We start from the raw sequence: 23,519 nt of genomic DNA on the forward strand, positions 1-23,519 counted from the left end.
TGCAGCTTCACCTTGAAGCTATGACGGCGAAGCGGTTGCCACGTGGAGACCATAAGAACAGTGACCTGCTGTTTGTGTCGTGAGCTGGTGGAAGTTGTTGATTTTTAAGACGACATCAAGCAAGCCAAAGAAAACACAAAGCTCTGTAATTTTGTCATTTTCAGTGGTGCAAGAAACGTTTTGTTCTGCATCAAAACCATTTGTACTGCAAACCACCTTGTGGTCATCGTTGACGATGACGACTTAAGCATTCGTTCCTCAGTCAGTCGTTAAGGTGGATTCCCCTGTTGTTCTATCACAAAGCAAATAAAAGGAAGTGCAACACCTCTTTATCTAATGAAAACACATCAGGGTTTAATCACATGACACTAATAACCAAGTGTTGCTGTAAATCAGTTAGTTTTCAGATAGACCTCAACTAAAGAAAGTGGCTATGTTGGTTCATTTGCTTGTCACATGCTGAAATGATTTGTTGTGTATTGAAATAAAAGCGTGTGTGTGTGTGTGTGTGTGTGTTCCATGAAACATACGAGGGTTGTTGTGGATGCTCGTCAGCGTTGTGGTTGAGAGGTTTACAAGCTGGTTATCTGTGAAGTTATTGATCATATCTTTGTAACATGTGCAACTAACCCACTGTTTCTCCTCCTTTGTCTTTTTGTTTCTCTGCAGTGCCAGAGCATACTGAGTCAAGACAGAGTCCTTAATCTGAACCACGTCCCCCCCTCCCCCTCCCCACACAAAATATACACATCCGCACACACATACACACACAAACACACCTGTACAGTCCTCAGCAATGCCAAGGGGGCCTGATCAGCCTGCTGCCCACTCTGACAAGCCCTGCCTCCTCACCTCAGACCCTTGAGGCTGTGCTCTCTGAGCTTTAACCTTTGACCTCCCCTGTGTCGACCTGGGAACCACAGGTCACCTGTTCTCCACTCAACCCGGGGACGCCCTCCTGCCCAGCCAGGAGCTGCAGCCACCAGCAGCACTCAGAGGTAAAAGAAAAGAGCAAAGGCAGTGGCCTCCGTTCAGTCAGATCTGTATTCCCCTTTCTTACAGGGACACTAGCCTACATGAGATCACTGTCTGCCAGTGATCTCATTCTTGAATACAACAAGAAAACTATTGTACAATTACATTTAAATGGCAGTAAATGTTAACATGTGGGTGTGTTCGCAGTCACAGCTCCTGATGAGTTTCTTCTTGTGCTTCCATCCCAAACGGTTGCGTAAAAGCCGTGTAGTGAGAGAAACTGTTTCTAATTTTCATAAGACTGTGATTGGTTCAGAGGGGTGGCTTCTCCAAAACCACGATTCATTTGTCACAATCAGTAATATTCAACAAAATACATCGAATATTTCCGTAATAGAAACATGTATAGCTGCTTAGTGTTGTGCAGTAATCCTGTTATCTGTCTGAAGCATTTTTAGCTAAAGGAAAAAACGTCCTAACTGAGAAGTAGTATAACTAAAAGTATCCCTAAATACTGCATGTACAAGTATTTGATTCCTTTTTGTTATATTTTGGATAACCAACAACTAACTTCAGTTCAGAAACCAGCAGCGACTGACCACTAATACTCTCGTACTTGCAAGTCCTTCTTACTTTGAACCTTTCTGACTTTAACACTCTTATTTTCTTTTATGTTTGCTTGATTCTCATTAAATGACGTATTTGTCCCCACTATTGCTAACACCTCCCCTCTCTGCTTGTTTCTTGTTTCTTGCCTCTGTCTCTTAACTCCTCCTCAGTCTGTTTGACAGTCTTTCCTCTATTTGTTTCCAGGCATGGCTCCCATTCGGGACTCCGTCAGCCACTCCCCTAATCAAACAGGTGACTACACATGGCCGTCTTTATTTTTTACTCGTTCTTCTGCATTTCATTCTTCCTCCTGGTGTCTTATTTTGGCTCTTTGCTGAGAAATCGTCAGAGTGGGTAGATGGAGTCTGACCTGACCTGACCTGACCTTGACTGATGATGCATTTTATTCATGGCATATCAGTGAGACCGAGAGAGATAAATGAGTGAGAAAGTGGATGTCAAAGTGTGCAAGAGGAGACTTGGCAAGTAAACACGATAAGTGGTGAGAGCTGGCAACCATTTTATGAGAGACTTTAAAATTGAGATACTAGAAGGACCAGAAATAGGAAGCCAACTGGTTTGAGAGACAGTGCCGAGCTGCCCCAGAGCCAATGCTATACATCTATAAGGGCCACACATCAAAGAAAAACAGGCGCACCCGCTCATCAAACTGTGGCTCTATTTTTTTAGATGCTTGATCACAAACCAAAAGCTCAGATGCTTTTCTTTCATACTCTGCAGTCTAGTTCGTCATTCAAGTGTCTCAAATCACTAACTTCCTGTCAAAAATGTCAAAAACAATGTATTTTCGGGTAAACCAAACTTGAGTGGCCTTTTGGGAACACTGTAAGAATTTGGTGTCTGAAGGCTCCCCTGATGAATAAGTAACAGTGGTATCAAAAGTAATTCATTAACGTGGGTTTCCCACTGCAAGAATGCTGTTTGAGTGACGTAGATTACTGCAAAGTATAGCTGATAAAACTACAAAATAACAGAGGGTTGTTTTAGCATTGGAGATTGAAGCACTAAGCATTGCGACTTATTGAGTGTGTGGATAATGATCGTGATAGCAAAATCAGATGTGGTCTGTCAGGTCTAATTTTAGACACTTGCCAGGTCTGAGTTGCAGACATGTTGAGTGAGAAGTTGAATTATATTTGGAAAAAGGTTTAAACCAAGTCTGAATTGTTTCAGTAGCCACCAACTCCTCCCCTCATTTTCTTCACCCACCCTCTTTTCACACTCGGTTGCCATCTCCCCTATGTCCTCCATCCCTCCTCTCCTGCTGATAGTCGTCCTCCGCCTCACTGAATCCTAGTTTATAACTTTGGCATGCTTTTGGGTCCTGCTGTGGGGACAAAATGGTGGCAGCTGTGCCCTGGCAAAGGCCTGGCAGCGATCACATCCAGAACAGTTGGGCAGCTCAAACCTGGAGCGAATAGAAAAATATAAAAGCAAGTGTGAATGAGGGCTTTAAACCCCAAATCTGTTATTTATTTATTTTATATAGTAGATCTTGGTGTCATCACTTTTTTGGCAATAATAAACCAGCAACTTTCTTAAATGCTTCTGTAAATTCTTGGGTTTTGAGAATGAGAGCATATTTTACAATCTTCAATCTAACGGTATTGTCTGCCATGTCCACCGTCTCTCTCCAGGTCTGGAGCATCCTGGCTTGGACTCGCAGTATGAACCTTCCCCCTGGTCCTCTGGCTCTCCCTGCAGCGGTGATAGCAACAGCAACTGGGGCAAAGTCCTAGTGGACGGAAGTACCGACAAACCCAATAACCCTTCTTCAACCAGCTCTTCCGTCTGGCCTCCTTCCTCCTCTTCATTTTCTTGCTCCTCTTCTTCTTCCTCTTCTGGCTGCGGGTCAGGATCAGACCCAGAGTTGGCATCAGAATGCATGGACGCAGACTCTAGCTCCTCAATCGGCTCAGAGAAAAACCTTGCCGCTGTTGCTGCGACGACAGTGACGATGATGTCAGCAAATGCTTCTTCCTCCGTGTCTTCTGCAGCTCCTTCCCCCTCCTCCTCTTTGATGAGTTCCACCATGATGGTCGGCGTTTCTATGAATGGAGATAGCAACGGCAACAGCCGCCAGGTAATCGGTGGCGGTCTGGGAACCATCGGCAGCGGTCTGGGAACCATCGGCAGCGGAAGTAACGGAAATAATAACATCACCGGGCCCTCGCATTACTCCATGGCGGGGTCCAATAGTATTGGCAGCAATAACATGAGTAACCACAACAAGCTTGTTAGTAACAGCAGTGTATGGGGTGCCCAATCAGGCAGCAATGTGAGCACCACCGGCGGAAGCACCCCCTGCATCAATGGAGGGTTAAACCCAAACACTTTAAACCCAAATGCCAACCATGGTGCCTGGCCACAGAATCCAGCCCCAAGTCCAGTGTCCCCAGGCCAGCGGCCTCCACAGGCTCAGGGGATGACTTCCAAACTGGGTATGGCTCCCCAGCAGGGCCCCTTGCTGGGCTGGGGTGGCATGGCAGCTCAAGACAACAGCAGTATGATGGAAGACACCGAGATGAATAATGGTACATCAAGCGGCAAGGTGTTAGGAGGCAGCAACAGTGGAAATGGTGGCCTGCAGCCTATCAACCTTAACACTGAATCCAATGGACCAAATAACACTATCATGATGAATACTACTACTACTACTACTAACGCCACAATGACCTCTTGTCCACCAAACTCTACCGCCTCACCCCAACTCAGCGGGGACTGTTCCTGGGGTTCCATTGGAGGAGGGAATGGGGGTCCGCTGGCCAATGGAAACCCCTCATCAGCCCCTCAGCACCCCCAAGGAGAGCTGGGGGGTACTGGGGCCTTCGGTACGCCTTGGGGCGCAGCTACCTTCCCTGTAGACAAGGGCCCCCCCAACGCAGACACTGTGAACCCCCAAATCTCCTCTACTGCTGCTTACAAGAGTAATAATAACCACAATAACACTGGGGCCCCACGCTGGGACCAGGGGCCCAACAATAATCCAAACCAGCCTCAGAGCAGCTTGCCCTGGGGTGTTGGCTCAAATCAAGTCCCCGGGTCTGCAGGCCCAACACCAGGAAATGGAAACCAAACTACGATGGGCCCTCCAGCAGGGATACCTCGCCTCTGGGGGAGCAGTGCATCCTCTTCTTCCTCTTCCTCATCCTCTTCTTCCACATCTAACAACAAGATGTCAAATGGAGAATGGGGATCAACAACTGGTAACAACCATTCAGATACTGGAGGCCATAAAGGAAGCTCTGCCAACAATGGCTGGAAGAGCCTGGAGGATGACGCCATGGGCATTGGTGGAACAGGGGGAGGAGCTGGAAGCCACGGTTTGGGGAGTGTCACTGGAGGCTGGAGTCGCTCTGGAGGAAGTGAGGGAAGTGGCGAGAGCTCCGGAGGCCGATCCGGCTCAGACAGAGACGGCAAGCAGTCAACAGGGGTAACCCGAAGAAAAACCTCCCCTCCTGCATCAACAGTAACAGCTTTGGCCAAGACCGATGTGGATCCGAGGGTTCTGTCCAACACTGGATGGGGACAGACGCCCATACGGCAGAACACTGCTTGGGATGTCAATACTCCTTCCAATAAACAGCACCAGGGTCCCAGAGGAGATGAAAGAAAGCATAGTGGCGGAGGCTCCAGCTGGGGCACATCAACACCGGCAGCTCCCTCCCAGACCTCAGGAGGTAGGGACATGATGTCTATGAAGTTTGGCTTTTGTGGGAAATCATTTTAGATGTAAAAATGAAAATATTCAAACTAGGAATCAAACTTTCAGAACCAACACTCTCTTCTCATGCACTTGCAGGCTGGGGGGGTGGGCCAGGCAACTCAGGCCCAGATACAGGAGGTTCTGGCTGGGGAGAGCAGAGACCAACTTCTGGGTGGGACAACAAAGTCCCATCAAATGGAGGAGGTGGGCAGGGAGGCTGGGATGATGGACCCAGCTACAGGGGTAATAGCAACAGCAGTAACACCTGGAGCAACAACATTAACAAAGATGACAGGTAATTATTGTCTTTGTTTTAAGCCCTGACTGATATTCAAAGATGATCCTTATGATTTATATTTACCCGATTTGCCTTCATTGTTTAGATCCAGTACCTGGACTAATGCCCCCAAACCACAGCAGAGCTGGGGTTCCAATAGTGGAAATGGAAACGATACTTGGGGTGGCAGTGGAGATGGTGCCAGAGCAGGGGCCAACAGCCACTGGGGGGAACCCCAAAGAGGTGCAGGCTCAGTGGGCTGGGACAGCGACAGTGACCGCTCCGGCTCTGGATGTTGGAGTGAGCAAAGCCGAACCAACACCAGCAGCGGTAACACCTGGGTAGGGAGTGAAGGGTCAAATACTCCAGACCAGGGCGCTCCAAACCCAGGCAACAACTGGGGAGACTCGGTCCACAAACCCAATCATCAGAGTAGCAGTCAGGGCTGGGGTGAGCCCGTGAAGAACAACCACGGAGCCCAGAACTGGAGTGAGACAATTCCAAAGACCTCTAACGAGTGGGGAAAAGGTCCTGAATCCAACATGTCCAGAGGCAATCCGGGTCCTAACAAGCCCACAGGTAGTTTTCTCCTTGTTTTTATTTTTTTGCACATTTTAGTTTTGTTTTGCTCTATAACAAGAGTTTTGACACAGTGTAGGAAGACTTTTCAGTGGGAGGGCATAAAATTCATGACTCACTTTTATTGTTATTTCAGGCTGGCTGGGAGGCCCAATGCCTACAGTAGGTCAGAAGGAGGAAGTGGCGACTGGGTGGGAAGAACCTTCTCCCGAGTCTGTCCGTCGGAGGATGGAGATTGATGATGGAACTGCAGCTTGGGGAGACCCTGGTAAACACTCCACTACAAATTTATTAAAAAAAAAAAGAGCTGTGCAAGACCTGGTTTAGAGTCGTGTGAAATTTGAGGCATATAATTTTTAACTGACGCTATTAAGTTTCAGCTGACAACTCAAAATTTGATTGAACTCTCTTCCTAGGCAAACACAGCAGTGGATCTGTCAACATGTGGAGCAAAAAGGGTCAGTCAGACCAGGAGCCCATAGGCCCGTCCTCTCAGCACCAGTCCCACCCAGCACACAGCTCAGTGCAGCCAATGCAGCATATCAGCCAGCAGAAAAGCTGCAACTCTGGTAGGTTGGACTATGTATGCACGTATGAATTACTCAGCACGATTAAGGCACATATAAACCCTTATCTTTCATCTGTGCGCACACAGTTACACCCATGTGAAAAAAGATAATGATGATTGTTTCACTGCAGACTCACACTTGCCTCCATTTACCGTCTCGCCTCACATAAATGTTGTCAGCCAGGTTACAACAGATCTGGTTCTTATTCACATGTTCCAGTTGTTTTTATCCTGCTTTGATATTTTCATTACATGTTGTGCAGATTCTCATATGCTCAGGCCTGACATGTAGCGACTCTGGGTTGTATTAACTTGCAGATTAATGTTAGTTTTTGTTTGTTTGTTTAGGTTTATTGGTTTAATATGACACAATATTACATATAACATGTAAGGACATGAAACCGTATTAAAAATGGCCCGAGCATGTCAGTGCAAGCCTTCTGGTGCAGACTGTTCGCAATAAGAATGCATAACAAGGTGCAAGTCTCACCCACACTTTCTCTTTGGATAGATGAAATCATGCCTTGAAAGGGTTTAGACAGAACAGACACAGCAAGTGTGGATGTGCACACACTCACAAGTGTACACAAAGGCATACAATTTGCACAGAAGCATGGAGAGAAACCAAACACGCACAGCCATTCGCCTCCCATCTCCCTTCAGTGTTGTCTATGTTGAGGGCTTTTTGTGAAGCCCGTTGAGTCATCCCTTTGGAATGCTAAGAGCATCGATTTTTCTCTTCTCTCATTCGCCTTTTTTTTCTTTTTCTCCTCCCTTTTTTTTTTTCCGCTCACTCGCCAATTCTGCTTGTTGTAGAAACACAGGCTTTTGTTAAGTTTCAGAAAAAGAGAGCAAGAGAGACCGTGAGCGGAGGAGGTCTGGCGACTTCGTAATAGAAATGGTTCCAATGTAAGATGGGAGGACTAAAACGAGCAAGGCAGCTATTCTGTAGAAGGGGCCTGGGAAGGAGAGCAGTGGGTGGGAGGGGCGGGGGGGGTTATTCAGGGTTACTGCTGTAGCGAGCTAACTGGACGAGCTAAGTGGATAGCGAGGAGGGATGTGGCGAACTAGCCAGCTACTGTGTTGAGAAAAGGATGTGTATGTTCGTTTTGGTTTTATTTTGTGGCTACTGAAGTGAAAAATTCTGTTAAAAGATTAATAGAATATGTTCATGTACTGAACACTAAAACGTTCTGAGTTGACGAAATGTCTTTGAGTCTACTGTGAGCTGTGTGTGCGTGCATGCATTGCCCCCTTTTATATTATTGAGACTGTAGCATCTCTGCATAAATGCCTGCATGAATATGGAAGTTGTGTCTTCTCTGTGGTGTTATGCGCATGTACTTGCTAGCACGTCCTGTTACATGAGGAACATCGAAGCCTGAGGCCACCCCATGATCTGTCCTATTTTTACAGGGAGGTATCCCAGGCATCCCCCCGAATGCCCCCCGCAGAGGGTGAAAGTAGCAGGTCTGGGTGGTCAACTGTAACCAGAGCTTTTTGAACTCATGCATGCGCTTTCTTTAACACACATGCTCTCACATTTGAAGGGGTATAAAGGCCTGCACAGACATTTACACACCCACCAGAGTTAAAGTAAACAGCACTTACATAAGCGCGTTAACGCCGGGTTCCCCAGGGACATCACTGTGGCTCTCTCCTAAAGCTCTGTTCTCCAATTCCAGCGGAAAATCATCTATATAAACTTGCAGCATCATTATAATTTTGAAAATGTGAGCGAGAGCTCGTCACCGCTCATGTAACGCGACCCTCCTTTCAACATGTGACTGCTCTGAGGAAATCTTAAATGATGTTGTTGTACTTCACCAACATTGAAATGTTGTCCATCAACTGCTGAGACCAGAGGTTTACCTGACTGCCGGGGTCACGGGTGTTTTGATAGAAATGACACAAAGGAAAGAAATGTGTAATCCCCCCCCCCCCCTCCCCCACCACCACCACCACCACCACCACCACAAACAAATGATGTGTAAGCTGTTGATTTAGGACTGCATTTCAGGAACTATGCCCTGACTCATGGTACCCCCTTCTGTTTTCTCTCCAGGTTGGGGTGAGCCATACTCACAGCCGAAGGAGTCCTCAACGTGGGGGGAGGCTTCCGCTGCTCCGCCTGTGAAGGTGGACAACGGTACATCTGCCTGGGGGAAGCCCATGGACAGCAGCAGCAGCAGCAGCAGGGGGAAGCCCATGGACACCAGCAGCAGCTGGAACGAACCCAGCAGGGACAGTCGAGAGGCTGCGCCCGGATGGGGCAATCCGCACAAGTCTGGTAGGTGCACGCAGGACATGAAAATAAACCTCTGACCTTCTGCAGGGTATGATGTGTTCAAATCATTAGCAGTCCGCACCGAGCGAGAATGGAGAATTTCTATGGAGCTCGTGCGTGACGTGACTAATGCAAGTTGCGGACACACACTGTACCGGATACAGTCAGTAGTTGGTGTTCAGAGTCTGTCTCCTGCTTCTTCTTCACAGCTCCAGGTCCCAAACCTATGGAGACATGGTGTGGTGAAGAGGGGTCCATGGGCAACACCTGGGACCAGGAAGAGGAGGTGGAGATCGGCATGTGGAGCAACAGCCAACAGGAGACCAGGTCTCACGACCAAAACACCTGGAACTACAAGCATAAAGGCTCCAATAAGGTTTGTTCCCGCCAAACACAACACGAGAACATTTCATTACAGTAAAGCACGATATACGTTAAAGCTCGTCTCTTTTCTCTGCTGTTTCAGATGAACAAACCAGTCAACAAACAGGACGAACCGTGGATGAAACCCTTCATCAACCAGTTCAACAGCATGAACTTCTCTGTGAGTACGATCTCTCTTTCACCTCCAAATAAGGTGTATTTACATGGTTGTGTTGACTTAATATTATCATAACAATTGTGTGTCGGAAGCAAAAACATAAACTATAACAGCAGCAGAAGTATGACTTTTATTAAATAACCACATTTAACACTTGTTTCTGATCAGAATTCAGGAGCAGCCTTATAGTTTCCACCAGGAAAAGCCTGACAATTTTACATCTGTGGTTGCATCCAATTTGGTCTCTGCGGCTGCTGCACTTCATTCAGCGTTTCGTTTTTTAAATGCATTATCCCCTGATGCAATGTTCGTCTGCTTTTCTGTCTCTATAATCCCTTGTTCTCGTCTTGCAGAGAGACTCTCCTGACGACTCCATGAAGACCGGAGCAGGGATGGTGCAGGACAAGCGCATGGACATGGGCAGCATGGGAGACTTCAACGGAGTGATGGGGAAGAACCCCGGGTCTCGTCACCAGCTCCACAAGGAGTCTGCCATGGATCGCAGTTCTTACTATGACAAGGTACGCCGAAACATGAGCAGTGAGTGTGCCACAGTAGGGTTGAAGAAAATACTGCCCAGAGAGGCTCGAGCTGCGGCTCTGCCAATATGGCGATGATGATGAGGTAGGTGTGGAGCGGAGGGGGTGTCCTGCATCTGGCTGCGTTCTCTCAGCCCTGTTGTGCCCCACAGTGGTTGTTCTGACACACTGCATCTGATGCGTTGCTTTTGAACGGGATGTTTCATTTGATACTTGCTGTTTGTATGATGGTGATTTGTTGTGATGATAAATCATCACCATCACAACAAATCACCAGTTTGTCATTTTTCTTTTAGCCACAAAAAGCAACAAAATATTGACACTTATTTGCTCAGCTGGTAGCGTTGCAAGTGAATAAAAATGGATATTATAATTTAGTTCTGTACAAACTGCTGTTTGGCTTTGCTGCTTTTCCTTCAGCACTAAATGTTGCTTCTCTCTTCCTGTTTCCGGCTTTTAACTGTCATCCTCTTTTTAGTTTTTGTATTTATTTCATCCTGCCACCTTTTGTGCCCACTTCCTCCTCATCTCTTACTTTACCCTGATCACTCATAATACTCGTTTTGCTCTGTCACTCTTTACTCCTCTGTTTTCTCTCTGCCGTTATTTCCCATCTCCACATTACTGTCCCTTTCTTTCTCCTTCTGCAAAATTAACTCTTTTCTTCCTTTTCTTCTTCCCTCTCTGTGCTTCTTTGGCTGCTGATGTGCTTCCTGTCCTTCTGTGCTTGCCGTCAATCTGCCGTCCACCTGGCCTTTGCTTCTGCAGCTTTCTCCCTCTGCTTACGATAGCCCAGCTTCTGACGAGCTCTCCTCCAATCAAAGCATGAGCCTTTCTGCTTCCAATACTGCTCAGCCTATCCCCTGTCTCAACTCTGGGCCGTCTCCCTCCCACTCTAGTTCTGGGGCCGCTCGGCAGGTGAGTCCGAAAGGACGAGAAAGCGGTTGTCTTTTGGTCTTTAATCGTCTACTTTCCTCAACAGCCTGTGGTTAGGATTGATTCAGATTGTTTTTTTGCAAAAAAAAATTGACCATGTGTTTGTGTTTTCCCTGTGCAGAATGTAAACCCTATGTTGGGTGGCAGCAGCGTAGCACAGGGCCGAGGCGGCCCCCAGTCCCAGCCCCCTCCTCAACCCAATCTTCGTAACCAAGTGCCTCCACCCATCCTGCCCTCTCAGGTAGCACAACACACCACCTGCTGTTCTATCGACTGCTCTTTGTATTGAAGGCTACAAAATACAGATTTGAATCAGCTCTTGTCTTGGTAACAGTCTGAATGTCTCGGTGTTGTTCATGTAGATGCACTCTACCTTTTATATTCACAACCAACAACGTGTGTATGAGAATTATCTAGCAGAAATTTGTTTATACGAGACTTTGAAGATGTTAAAAAAAAAAACATCTGTTTAATGTTTGGAAACCTGTTGAAGTGAAGAGATGAAGGAATCTTCATCAACTAAATTTACCCAACGAAAACACAATACAGCCACTTTCCAATCCTACTTTTCTGTCTCTCCGACACGGATTGATGTGTGTTAAACATAAAATTCAAAGAAAAACTTGAACAGCCTTCAATAAACTCAAACCTTAAATCTTGTTTGTGTCCAGGTCCCTCCATCCCTGTTAAAGTACCCAGGAGGTAACGGAGGTCTGAACCCCCTGTTTGGTCCTCAGCAGGTGGCTGTGCTCAACCAACTCTCCCAGCTCAACCAGCTGTCGCAGCTCAACCAGATCAACCAGTTACAGGTACAGTAATGGAGACGTGAAGGCACGGACAACAGAGTTACTTTGTCAAAATATAGCAGGGATGTAGATTTATAGTTGCAGGTTTTGATATTGAAAACGCATCACAGAATTACAAGATCCGTTTATCAGAATACTTGTACATAGATGACCAAGTGCTTGTTTCTGTGGATTAAAGTGACCTTCCTGTGTCTCTGCAGCGTCTTCTCCTCCAGCAGCAGCAGCAGCAGCAGCAGAAGGCTCAAAGCCAGAGAGCCATGCCTGTAGGACGTCAGAATGATCAGGTGTGTGTGTGTGTGTCTGAAAATCATTACACACAAGATCAACTGTTCTGAAACCGTATACAGTTTCTCTAACATCTCACCTCCTGTCTTTAGACGCGCCCTATTGGTTCATCACCATCAATGATGCAACCGCCACGACACCTGGACCCCTCCCTGCTGAAACAACCACCCCTCAAACCGTACCTGGATAACTACTTGTCCCACAATACCCCTGAGATGCAGAAGGATACTTCCGCTCTCGGATCCTTCAGCAACTTCCCTTTAAGTATGTCAACTAAAACCATCCATTTTTATGACTTAAATATGTCGTTTCTCCATCCTTTACAGAAATGTATGTTGTGCTCACAAACAGGCCTTTTTACATTTAGGTGTAGACATTTGCCTGTACATGTTTCCATATATTTAGATTCAGTGACTGAATGTCTCTGCTGTTTCCTCTCTTCCTCCATCCCTCCCATTAGGCTTGAACTCTAACCTGAATGTATCCCTGGACATGGGTGTGGGTGGTGGTGGAAGCAGTGGTGGTGGGTCTGTGAGCTACAAAGAGCCACCCCAGTCCAGACTGAAGAAACTTTGGGCTACTGACCCTCTGGAGCAGAACAGCAAAACTGGTACGGATAAGAACCTCTCAATGTTTGTGATCAATAATTATATTTCTAGGAGAGGCAATGGTGAAGTGGGCGACTAGTAAAATGTGGCAGATTAATCAGCTGTTGACGAATGGTGGTGAAAAACATAGTTGAGAAAAAAACTGAAAAACATCTCCTTGTTATAGACTGTTATTGTAAAGAAGCAGGAGTTACGCTGTATATGTGAAAACAACCAGTGAGTCTCCGTGTGTGTGATTGTATCCGTGCGTTTGTCCCGCAGGTGCTATGTCGTCTGGGCTGCGTCTGGAGGACTCTCCTTTCTATGACTTCCTGTCTCCTGGCCCATCTCCCCTGAGTCCTCCCGGCCAATCAATAGGCTCGGTGGGCGATGGCTGGCCGCCCCGTGCCAACCCCCCGCCCCATGGAAACACTGTCACCTGGCCCCCAGGTACACATCCCTCCACACACACACACACACACACACACACACACACACACACACACACACACACACACACACACACACACACACACACACACACACACACACACACACACACACACACACACACACACACACACACACACACACACACACACGACGACATTGTTTGTCCTGAAAACCACTAATTGGGATATTTGTGTTTTGTCTGCAGAGTTCCGGCCCGGGGAGCCTTGGAAAGGTTACCCCAACATTGACCCTGAGACTGACCCTTATGTGACCCCTGGCAGTGTCATCAACAACCTCTCCATCAACACCGTCCGCGACACAGACCACCTCAGGGACAGGAACAACGGTAGGACACGCATCACAAAATACCTTTTGAAATCCGCTTCCGTTTGTTTCAGCTACAAAGTTGATAAACTGAAAAGATGTTAAATGTAAAATCTGAATGTAATTAATCACAAATTTGAAAGGATTCGTGTTCAATGAGCAGATTTCATGAACACGGACACTTAACGCTCCCCTTGATGTTTCCCAGGGCCATCCTCATCACTGAACACCACGATGCCTTCTAACAGTGCCTGGTCATCCATTCGTGCCTCCAGCCACAGCGGTTCCCTCACCAGTACAGCACAAAGCACTTCAGGTAGCGTTTCCCTGTTGGAAATTCAGTCTTTACGATCTTGTCCTTTAACTCTCAGGCCAAATGATCTAGATGAGCCTCTAATGGTGGGAGAGTTGAGCCAGTGACCATGTTTGTCAGAAAAGACGCTCCATAACCGTATGATGGACAGGACGGTCATCAGGTTTCATCTTTCTTGTCTCTCCTTGCAGCCAGATCCAGTGAGTCAAAGTGGTCTCCCGGCGGCGGTTCTGTGTCCAACTCCTCCCTTGCCCATGAGCTTTGGAAGGTCCCCCTGCCTCCCAAGGCGCTGTCTGTGGCGGCCCCCTCCAGACCCCCACCCGGCCTCACCAGCCAGAAGCCCAGCCCCGCCTCCTCCGGCTGGGATGGCTCTGCCCTGAGGCTGGGGGGCTGGGGCGCCACTGAGTCCAGATACACACCTGGTGAGAGAAGACACACACACACACACACACACACACACACACACACACACACACACACACACACACACACACACACACACACACACACACTGACTTGATTTGACTCGGATACTATTATATTTACTGCCTTAAATAAGCCTCTGTGATGATATGATATATTTGAATAGTTGTTTTTTATACACACTTCCATTTCGAGCCCTCGTACTTGTCTGGTAGAAGATGTAGAAATGCAGATCGTACTCCTCCTCCGTTCTAACGTCCATATACTTGGCTCGCATTCATCCCAGCTTCTGATCTGACGACGACTCTTTGCTGTGTGTGTGAGCAGGTTCCAGTTGGGGTGACAGCAGCAGCTCAGGGAGAACCAAATGGCTCGTTCTGAAAAATCTCACACCTCAGGTACTTGATAAATGTCGCCTTTCATTTGCGAGTTAATTTGTCACAACAGTTTGAGGAGCTCTTTGTGACCGCTCATTGTCGGCTGGTGTTGATCCCGCTGTGTTTGTGTGGTCTCCCAGATTGACGGCTCTACACTGAGGACTCTGTGCATGCAGCACGGCCCTCTGATCACATTCCACCTCAACCTGCCACATGGTAACGCTGTGGTCTGCTACAGCTCCAAGGATGAGGCCGCCAAGGCCCAGAAGAGCCTGCACATGTAAGACCATCAGACACAGACACGCTCTCACAGTGGCTGACTGACTGAGCTGTGATAAAGACGACTGACCGCCACATCCTCTCTGCAGGAAGCTGATGGCGTCATTACTTCATTCTCATCACCATAACTTCAGAGTCACATGTTATGACCAGATAGACAAATGCTCGTTGAGTTTTAGACATCCACGTCTTCCTGGTGTACGATATAGTCAATGTGTTGAGTTGGCATGTTACTGCCTGATTTACCAGCAAGATAGTTCCTGTATAAACGGGAATCCCAGCACCTGTAACAAGGCTGGAGATTTTACACACCGAAGTCCTCCAGCTAGATTTTTGCTGGAGAACAGCAGCACAGAGAAGAAAAATATCACTGTTACAACAATGGTGTTAAACTGTCATTTTTAAAGTAGCCTGTAAAAGTCAAAGTAAATCTTAATCTTGATTTGATTAGTCTTGATTTCTGTGAACTTGATTCCTGAAATTTGGACTCATTCGCACTAAGAAAAACAAAAATACAATCGAGAATCAGGAAGAAGCACTAAAATAGCCAAGTTACTCCCGGGGCAGAAGTTTTGATTACCGTTCCTGCGGTGTGTAAAAATAATGACGGATTCACACACAGGGTGTTTAGGAGCATCGACCAGACCCAGACTCACCCTCTAACTCCCCCGCTGTGTCTCCACAGGTGTGTTTTGGGGAACACTACTATTCTGGCTGAGTTCGCCAGCGAGGAGGAAATCAGCCGTTTCTTTGCACAAGGGCAGTCATTGGCCACTCCCTCCTCCGGCTGGCAGGCCATTGGCTCTTCTCAGAGCAGGATGGATCAGTCTCACCCCTTTCCCAGCCGCGTTCCTGAACCTAACCAGTGGAACAGCAGCGATCTACACAGCTCCTCACTGTGGGGAGGGCCCAACTATTCCAGTAGCCTGTGGGGGACCCCCAGTGGCACCGAGGCAGGGAGGATCAGCAGCCCCTCTCCAATCAGCTCCTTCCTCCCGGTGGATCACCTGACAGGGGGTGGAGACTCCATGTGAGCTGTCTGCCAATCAAACAGGCTTGGGGAAGGGTCAGTAGAAAGTTATCAATAATCAGCAGAAGAAAATGAAAAAAAAAAAAAAAAGATGTAGTTATAAATGCAATGGCACTAGTTGGACTATTTCTCACTTACAAGATATTCAACAAAACGGGGGCTGCCCTGTGGAAAACAAGTTACGTTTCTCTCTCTGCACATATGTCCACTTTGTTTTAGCCCAAAAACATATCAGTCGGAATACTTGAATCATGCAGGCCAATTCTATAATGTGAACGGATGGATATTTGCTTCCAGGTAGTGCTCTTTCAGACCGAAAAAAGCTTCAATCGAGCTCATTATTATATATATTTTTTTGTTTCATTGGTCATGTTTATTTGAATTCCAATTCTTTTTATTTTTAACGTTTTTTTTTTTTTTTTTTTTTTTTTTTTTTTTTGCATTCGTTTGCTGACAATGTTGGAGTATGAGCTTTTTTAACTTTGCACTGAATGTGGTTTTTTCTCAGTATATATAATCTGCAATATAGAGGGAGCAGCCAGTTTTTCCAGTGTAGCTGTTTACTCATTGAGGTCCTTACCGTAAGTGTGTATGCGTGTGCATGCGCACGTGTGTGGAAGTATTTTGTGTGTGCGAGTGTGTGTGTGTGTGTGTGTGTGTGTGTGTGCGTGCGCGCGCGATTGCGAGTTCTGAATGAGTATGTGCGCTCCTCTCTGCCTTGGCACGCCTACCTTACTGCGTTGTCGTGGAGTTCAAGATCAACAGATAGTTAAAGAATAAAACCTGACTTAGGATGATTATCTGGTGATAGTAAGTGACATTAAAAAGTATTGCACCAATTTTGTTTTAAAACTAAAGAACGTTGAGCTCTGCAGTGCAAAGGACTGTAGCCGCAGCTGGGACTAGCAAGCTCCGCCCACCCTAATGTAGGGGGCGGAGCCTATCTAGCAAGCCCTCCCGTTGGCCCCCTGGTGGGCGGGTGGGGGGGGAACAGCACTTTCAGAATAGGCTTTCAATGTTTTGGAGGTGCCACACTGCAACCTCTTGTTTACAAGACTTAGGAGGCGGAACGTGTGTTCATTCTTCATTTTAAAGAGAAGATGGAATAAAAAAAAAAAAAAAGAAAAAGAAATGCACAAAAAAATTTAAAAAGGATTACAAAAAAAATTTATATAAAAAGTATAAAACCAATAGAAAATAAAAAAAATAATAAAAAAAAACCTCTTATTGAGGATGAAGACGATGCTTTGTAACTCTGGGAATTCGGATCAGTGTTTTTGGCCATGGCGTTGGTTATTTGAACTATTCCTCTTTGTCTGCTAAATAACCAGCAATGGTTCTCAGGAAATCAAGCCAGTTTTTCCCCCCTTGTAGTGGAATTAAAAGAAAAACTACTACTCCTTGTAGGAAAGGAAAATCCAACTTTTAGCACTGAAAACGATGTATAGGTCTGTAAGTTTTTTTTTTTTTTTTTTTTTTTTTTTTTTTCCTCTGCCAAATAACTGCTTTAAGCTGGAGAAGCTCAACACACTGCTTTCAATATGCTGTCTTTTTGAGGGAGGGCGGGGGGTCCTAAAGTGTGCGGGAGGGGGTGGGGGGGGGGGGGTGGAGGATGGGCCGTAGAAATCCCAACGCTCCCTCCCTCCGCGTCCTCTTCCTCCACTCCACTGATGGAAGAATCAAAAGTGGGGAGTGTTAATCGCGTGAGTGTGCGACTGTCAGTGGGAAAACGTTCTGTCTTGTCAGACTTCTAAACCAAGAGAAAGGCAAACCTGTATCTATGCATACTGTAGCCTCTCATCCACACGGCCTACTGAGAGGCGCTTTTTTGTTTTTTTGTTTTTCTCCTTTCCCATGTCTCACAAAATGTTTTAAATGTTTCATTAAGTTCAACAAATGCGAAATATGACTTGCTTTTTTTTTTTTTTTTTTAAGAATCACTCTCATTGCCACAAATGGTGTTTTGGGAAGAAAGAAAAAAAAAAAAAAGAAAGAAAAGGAACAAAGAAAAACTCGCATCTTTTTTTTATTTTATTTTTTGGTTGAAGATAATATTTTAACAGTGCAAAAGTCGTCCACATTTCATTGCCTTGATTCTAATTGTGTCCGAAGATGCAACAAGTCAAGTGGCTTCTACCTGTTTACAAATAGAAAATGATTGTATTGTTGTACTGGTTTTTTGTTTTGTTTTGGGCTTTTTTTTCTCCTGTGGGGGGGGAGGGGGGGTGTACTCATCTGAAGTTCCTGACGTGATGAATCGTGCGTGTGTGTGTGTGTGTGTGTGTGTGTGTGTGTGTGTGTGTGTGTGTGTGTGTGTGTGTGTGTGTGAGCAGCGTGAATGTAAATCCACCCAGTGGTGTTTGTCGTCAGGAGTACAAGCGTGAATAATAGATTTACCTTTCAACCAGTGATTGTTTAGTTCCTATGATGCACAATATTTTTCGGGGGGGGGGGGCTTCAGAGCGTGCGTGAACGTGAAGTCAGCATTAGCGAAGCCATGGACCTTAATTTCTTTTCTTCATCGTGTAATGATTCTGCGTTAAGCCTGTTGTGTGTGTGTGTGTGTGTGTGTGTGTGTGTGTGTGTGTGCGTGCAGGTTTCCTCCTCCGATATAGGGTTTGATTTCAGAAGTACACAAAGAGTTTTTCTTTAGTTGTTTTTTTTTTTTTTTAAGTTTAGCCGTGAATATTTAACAACCTCGAAGCATATGTAGTGAGACCGAACCTTGAGTATTAGCCAGACTTGACAAGTGGTGTGTGCCAGTATTGAACCGCTCTCTACCAAATAATTCAATCATACGAAAGATTAGTTTACTTAATTCCAGATCTCTTTGCTTAAACTATATATATATATATATATACATATATGTGTATATATATATATATATCCTTTGTATTTGTTTTTGTCGTGTTGAACAATTGTTATCAAGTGGAACATCTGAACCGTGTTTGTCATTTACGCTCGAGTTAACTTAATTTGACGGGTAGAACCGAGGAGCCTTGGACTTTGCACTCGAGCGGATCGGCGGAAAGGACGAGCGAAGCGGAGACGCTCGGACAGACGACGGCGTCGTAGTTCGGAGTTTCAGGTCCGTCTGAAGGACAGAAGGTACGCCTGCGAGAGTGTCGTGACCGGGTGACGTGTGTGTGTGTGTGTGTGTGTGTGTGTGTGTGTGTGTGTGTGTGTGTGTGTGTGTGTGTGTGTGTGTGTGTGTGTGTGTGTGTGTGTGTGTGTGTGTGTGTGTGTGTGTGTGTGTGCGTGCGTGCGTGCGACTAGCGGAGATGGTGCTTTGTTTGTCCCAGTGAGGGAGCGAGAGAAGACGGAGGGGGGGCGTCGCCGTCCCCTCCAGGTTTACCTCTCCCTGTCCGCTGGGCCGGCCGGTCAGAGCGGCGACTTGGCCACGCCGCCTGAAGCCGAGCCAGAATGTAGCTGAAACGGTTTTAAAAGAGTAGAAACGACAGCGGAGCCTTCGATCCGCCTTCTCTGGCACCCGCCCCGCCCCGAAACCCGCACGAAGTCAAAGCAGCCGCTGTCCTTTTGTTTTTTTGTATTTGAACGAGAAGTCGGACCGCCGCTCGTGACGGTTCGCCGCGGGGGAAACTCGAGCTCGACTGAAACGAGGACTCGCCGTGACTCGTGATTCGGCCGGTTCTTCCCGGCTTTTCGGGAACACGGGGTTGCACTCGCCTCCTCGCCGGCTTACCCGGGATCAGCGCTCCCTCTCCGACTCCGAAGCTTAACTACAGAAGAGGAGGCGCGAAACTGAAAGGAGGTCCGCGGCTGGTGAACTCCAACTCGTTTTTTTTTTTTTTTTTTTTTTTTTTTTTTTAACCGCTCAACGAAATTACTTTACACTTTGTTCATTCAGATTTGAAGCGACGTCTCTTTCTTAGCGGTGACGTGGGGGCTGTTCTGGCCCTCTTCAGTATCCTTATCTTCACCATTAGCGGGACAAGAACTGACCTCAGATCAGCAGCTCAGGAGGCCGCGACGCTCTGCTGTCAGAGAAGGGACGAGCAACGTCTGTAAAACGCCTCCATGACGTCGATGTTACTGTTGATGTTCCAGCTTCATCGGTTTCTGTCTCGTCCAATCTACTGTGTGTGTGTGTGTGTGTGTGTGTGTGTGTGTGTGTGTGTGTGTGTGTGTGTGTGTGTGTGTGTGTGTGTGTGTGTGTGTGTGTGTGTGTGTGTGTGTGTGTGTGTGTGTGTGTGTGTGTGTGTGTGTGTGTGAGAGAGGGTTGTGGGAAGACACAAAGCCCGGTCTCGTACAGAACCAGTGTGTATGCTTGTTCGAACACATTATCATGCCAAATGGAGTAGGGAGGGTGAGCGGAAAGGAAAGGGATTGATAACTTCTTTTTTTTTTTTTTTTTTTTTTTCCCGTTACGTATGTGTGCATATGTGTATTTAAAAAGAAAAAAAAAAAAAAAAAAAGCTGGACAATGTTAAATGCTTGAAGAAAAAAAAAAAAAGTCATTTGCAAAAGGATGATGTGAGGAAACCTTTTAAGTAAGTGAAAACCACCATGAGCAATGTACAATCCCCAGGGCTGCCAAGCAGCTTCCCGACAGGGCCAGACCAGGGGTGGGCGGGGGGGAGACACGGGGGGGGGGAGCTGGCTGGCTGGCGATACTCTACTACTTTTTAATATTTAAGAAGAAATAATGTGACTCTGTGTTTCTCTTGACTTAACTATCCTGTGAGTAAATGCTATATTATGATAACACACACACCCAACGGCTCCTGCAGTCGATCAAAGGCGCTGAGGCCGTTTTTGTTTTTGTTTTTTTGGACAGAAAAAAAAACAAAAAAGGACAAAAAAAACACAAAAAAAAACCAACACAAAAACTGTGAGAATCTGCTGTCTTTTTTTGTCGTTTTACATTTAGTATGAACACACAAACAAACCCTGAAAAGCTTTAGTCTAACCAGCACAAAGATGTGGGGAGGGCGGGGTGGGGGGGGGTGTTGCTCAGAGAGACTATGCAGTGGAGTGTTGAACCCAGGCTTCCATGTCCACCTTGGGTTGTTGTTGTTGTTTTTTGTTTTTTTTTCCCCTCTCTATTTTTTTTTCTTTCGCTTTCTTTGAATAAATGAAAACAAAACAAAAAATAACAATCCCGAAACTTTTTACAAAAAAAAAAAAACAAAAAAAAAAACAGCTGAGATGGGATTCCCAATAATATTCCTCAAACATGTTGTGCCATCGTTGAATCGTACTTCTAGTACTACTATTACTACTACTACTACTAATAAAAACTGAAAAAAAAACCTTTATTACCTAGCAACCGTCGGGCCAGTTGTAGCAGGAGAGGAGGACGGGTTCAGATTTGCAAAGTCCATTTCTTTAACCTTCCCGGCTCGCCGTCGTCTCCTCGATAAGCCGAGGGGAGCGAGGCCGGTGAATCTGCAAATTTTCCACAACTCCAATGTTTTTTATAGAGATTCTATCAATCCACAGTGTGTAGTCGGATCACCTGTAAACCTATTATGCACATCGCTTTGGGAGACTGTTGAAACTATATATAATATATATATATATATATATGTATAAATATATATATATATATAACTGAGAATATAAACGTACAGTGTCTATAATCAACGGGAGGACGTCTTCCTCTTCCAAACAAAACGGGAAGTACCTTTTTATTTTCAAACGTCTTCCTCGGGTCATCAAAGGATTTTATCTTAAACTTCGGTGGAATCTGCACTTTTTGAAGGACAATCTTTATTTGTATGAGTATAAAAATTGACAAAAACGAAGTCGCCTGATATTACAAGGTATAGAAAAACCAACTCCAGTGTGCTCTAATAATGAATGTCTCCTCTGATGCTGTCTATTTGTTTGGTTTCATTTTAATCTTTTTATTCTCCTTCCTTTTGTTGCTTGGTTTGTTCTGTATTTTTTTTTTTTTTTTTTTTTTTTTCTTCTCTTATTTTATTTTTTTCTTGGATTTTAGTGTTCTTAAGAGAATCTGTACTAAGATGTAGAATAGTAAGTAGTAGGTCTTCTGTTGGCTGTACTCGTATACTGATTACTGTTTGTAACCCTCTGGCTCCTGCAGCCGGAATACAAAGCTGTATAACTTTGGGTACAACCCTCAATAAAAGACTAACAATGACACCTGGTGCCTCCCGGACTTTTTATTTCCATCCTTTTACTTATGTTTTTTTTCAAACCGCATGTTTTTTTGTTGTTGTTGTTCCCCCCCCCCCACCCTCACTGCTGTATTAGTACTTCTGATTAATTAAGAGGATCAGAATACTTCAACCGATCTAATCTCTAATCTGACTGATCTGTAATTTGGCCTCGGGTCAGACTGCTGAGCTGAACAACCTTCTGGGAAAGAAAAGCAGAACTGAGCTGATGGTGGAAGAAGCACTTGTAAAAGATGTTTGGTATCAATTAAAACTACCCGTGCAGACAGAGGTCCCCCGATTGATTTGAGATATTACATGTTTAAGTTGTCGATGCCGGAGGTGGAGCTTTATTCGGGCAGGTAGTTTAGTCCGGTGGCTCCAAACCTCGAGGTCAGACGTCCTCTGGCGCGCCACGATTTAAATCGCATGCAATTTCTGCTCCGCAACCGTTGTTTGTTTTTTTTGGTTTGTGAAATATAAGTGCAGTGTTTTTGTTTTGGGTTTGAACATCTGTTTAAATCAGGGGTGTCAAACATCTGGCCCGCCAGGGGGTCCAGCTCGGCCCGCCGGATGACTTTGCTAAGTGTGAAAATTACAGAAAGACATGAATTGCATTTCTATGAGAAAATGGAGGTTTATGAGTACAAACGTTTTGTTTTTTTTAATCGATCCAGTAATTGCTTCAAAAACAGCGTAAATGCGACGTCTGCTCCGGAGGAAGAAGCGATCGCTGCCAAACGCGTCACAAAGCGAGGGAATCTGCAGAGGAGAGCCGGGGCAGATAAACAGTGGGCTGATGTCTGAGTTTTTGCTCTTTATGTTTCTAGTTTATTGTAGAAAGACCTTAAAATAGGGTTTATCATCCAAAAACCTTCACCAATGATTTAAACATAGAGAAATATTGTCGTTATGTATGCGTTATTATGCTATGATTTTACTGGTCTGGCCCACTTGAGATCAAAGTGGGCAGTATGTGGCCCCTTAACTAAAATGAGTTTGACACCCCTGATTTAAATGAACCCGTCTTGAAGGAACTAAATGCAATTTATTTACGTAAAGGAGCTCAAATCAAAGAGGTTAGCTCCACTTTTTATTTAAAATAGCCAGCAGCTACAGGTTGATATAAAGAGTATAAATCTTAAAACGTTGTGCTGCTGTTCGGTCATAAAAATAAATCATCTGTTCTGTAAATGGTGTTCGGTGCGGAATTTGGTTTTAAAACCAGGATGTATTTTGATTTGACATTTTTCCCTTTTCTGTCTGTTGTAACTTTGACGAAGTCTCCGTTCATCCTGTAGATTTTAAAACGCCACGTCAGCAGAAACTTCCAACTTCTGCAGTGAAATCTTCTCCGTTCACGACCAGCTTCATCTCATTAACTTCACGGCTCCTCCGTCTGTTTGGAAACTGACCCGGCTGCAACGTGTGAAAGCTTCGGAAGAAACACTGAATTTCAAC

General features: G+C 45.6%; 1 protein-coding gene across 3 annotated transcripts in view; it reads left to right on the forward strand.

The window, feature by feature from the left end:
* LOC138627565 (trinucleotide repeat-containing gene 6A protein-like) overlaps positions 1-17,041 on the forward strand; it is a 31,995-nt gene extending 14,954 nt beyond the window's left edge. For 2 of the 3 annotated variants that reach the window (XM_069709985.1, XM_069709986.1), the window contains 24 exons: positions 670-998; positions 1,789-1,836; positions 3,243-5,285; positions 5,408-5,606; positions 5,695-6,167; positions 6,304-6,435; positions 6,584-6,736; positions 8,801-9,025; positions 9,232-9,398; positions 9,489-9,566; positions 9,917-10,084; positions 10,871-11,020; positions 11,160-11,279; positions 11,710-11,847; positions 12,045-12,128; positions 12,222-12,393; positions 12,590-12,739; positions 12,999-13,166; positions 13,375-13,515; positions 13,702-13,809; positions 13,998-14,228; positions 14,557-14,627; positions 14,747-14,886; positions 15,571-17,041. In XM_069709985.1, the coding sequence (XP_069566086.1) occupies positions 1,791-1,836; positions 3,243-5,285; positions 5,408-5,606; positions 5,695-6,167; positions 6,304-6,435; positions 6,584-6,736; positions 8,801-9,025; positions 9,232-9,398; positions 9,489-9,566; positions 9,917-10,084; positions 10,871-11,020; positions 11,160-11,279; positions 11,710-11,847; positions 12,045-12,128; positions 12,222-12,393; positions 12,590-12,739; positions 12,999-13,166; positions 13,375-13,515; positions 13,702-13,809; positions 13,998-14,228; positions 14,557-14,627; positions 14,747-14,886; positions 15,571-15,919 (5,706 nt within the window). In that variant the 5' untranslated portion in view covers positions 670-998; positions 1,789-1,790 and the 3' untranslated portion in view covers positions 15,920-17,041. The remainder of the gene's footprint in view (positions 1-669; positions 999-1,788; positions 1,837-3,242; positions 5,286-5,407; positions 5,607-5,694; positions 6,168-6,303; positions 6,436-6,583; positions 6,737-8,800; positions 9,026-9,231; positions 9,399-9,488; positions 9,567-9,916; positions 10,085-10,870; positions 11,021-11,159; positions 11,280-11,709; positions 11,848-12,044; positions 12,129-12,221; positions 12,394-12,589; positions 12,740-12,998; positions 13,167-13,374; positions 13,516-13,701; positions 13,810-13,997; positions 14,229-14,556; positions 14,628-14,746; positions 14,887-15,570) is intronic. The other variant, XM_069709987.1, reaches the window with a different exon arrangement.
* The last annotated feature ends 6,478 nt before the right edge of the window (positions 17,042-23,519 follow it).

The sequence above is a fragment of the Brachyistius frenatus genome, unplaced genomic scaffold (genome assembly GCF_029030835.1).
Source record: "Brachyistius frenatus isolate BFR_SWC_R1_liver_20210118 unplaced genomic scaffold, ASM2903083v1 Contig_88, whole genome shotgun sequence".
NCBI classification, from domain to species: Eukaryota; Metazoa; Chordata; class Actinopteri; family Embiotocidae; genus Brachyistius; species Brachyistius frenatus.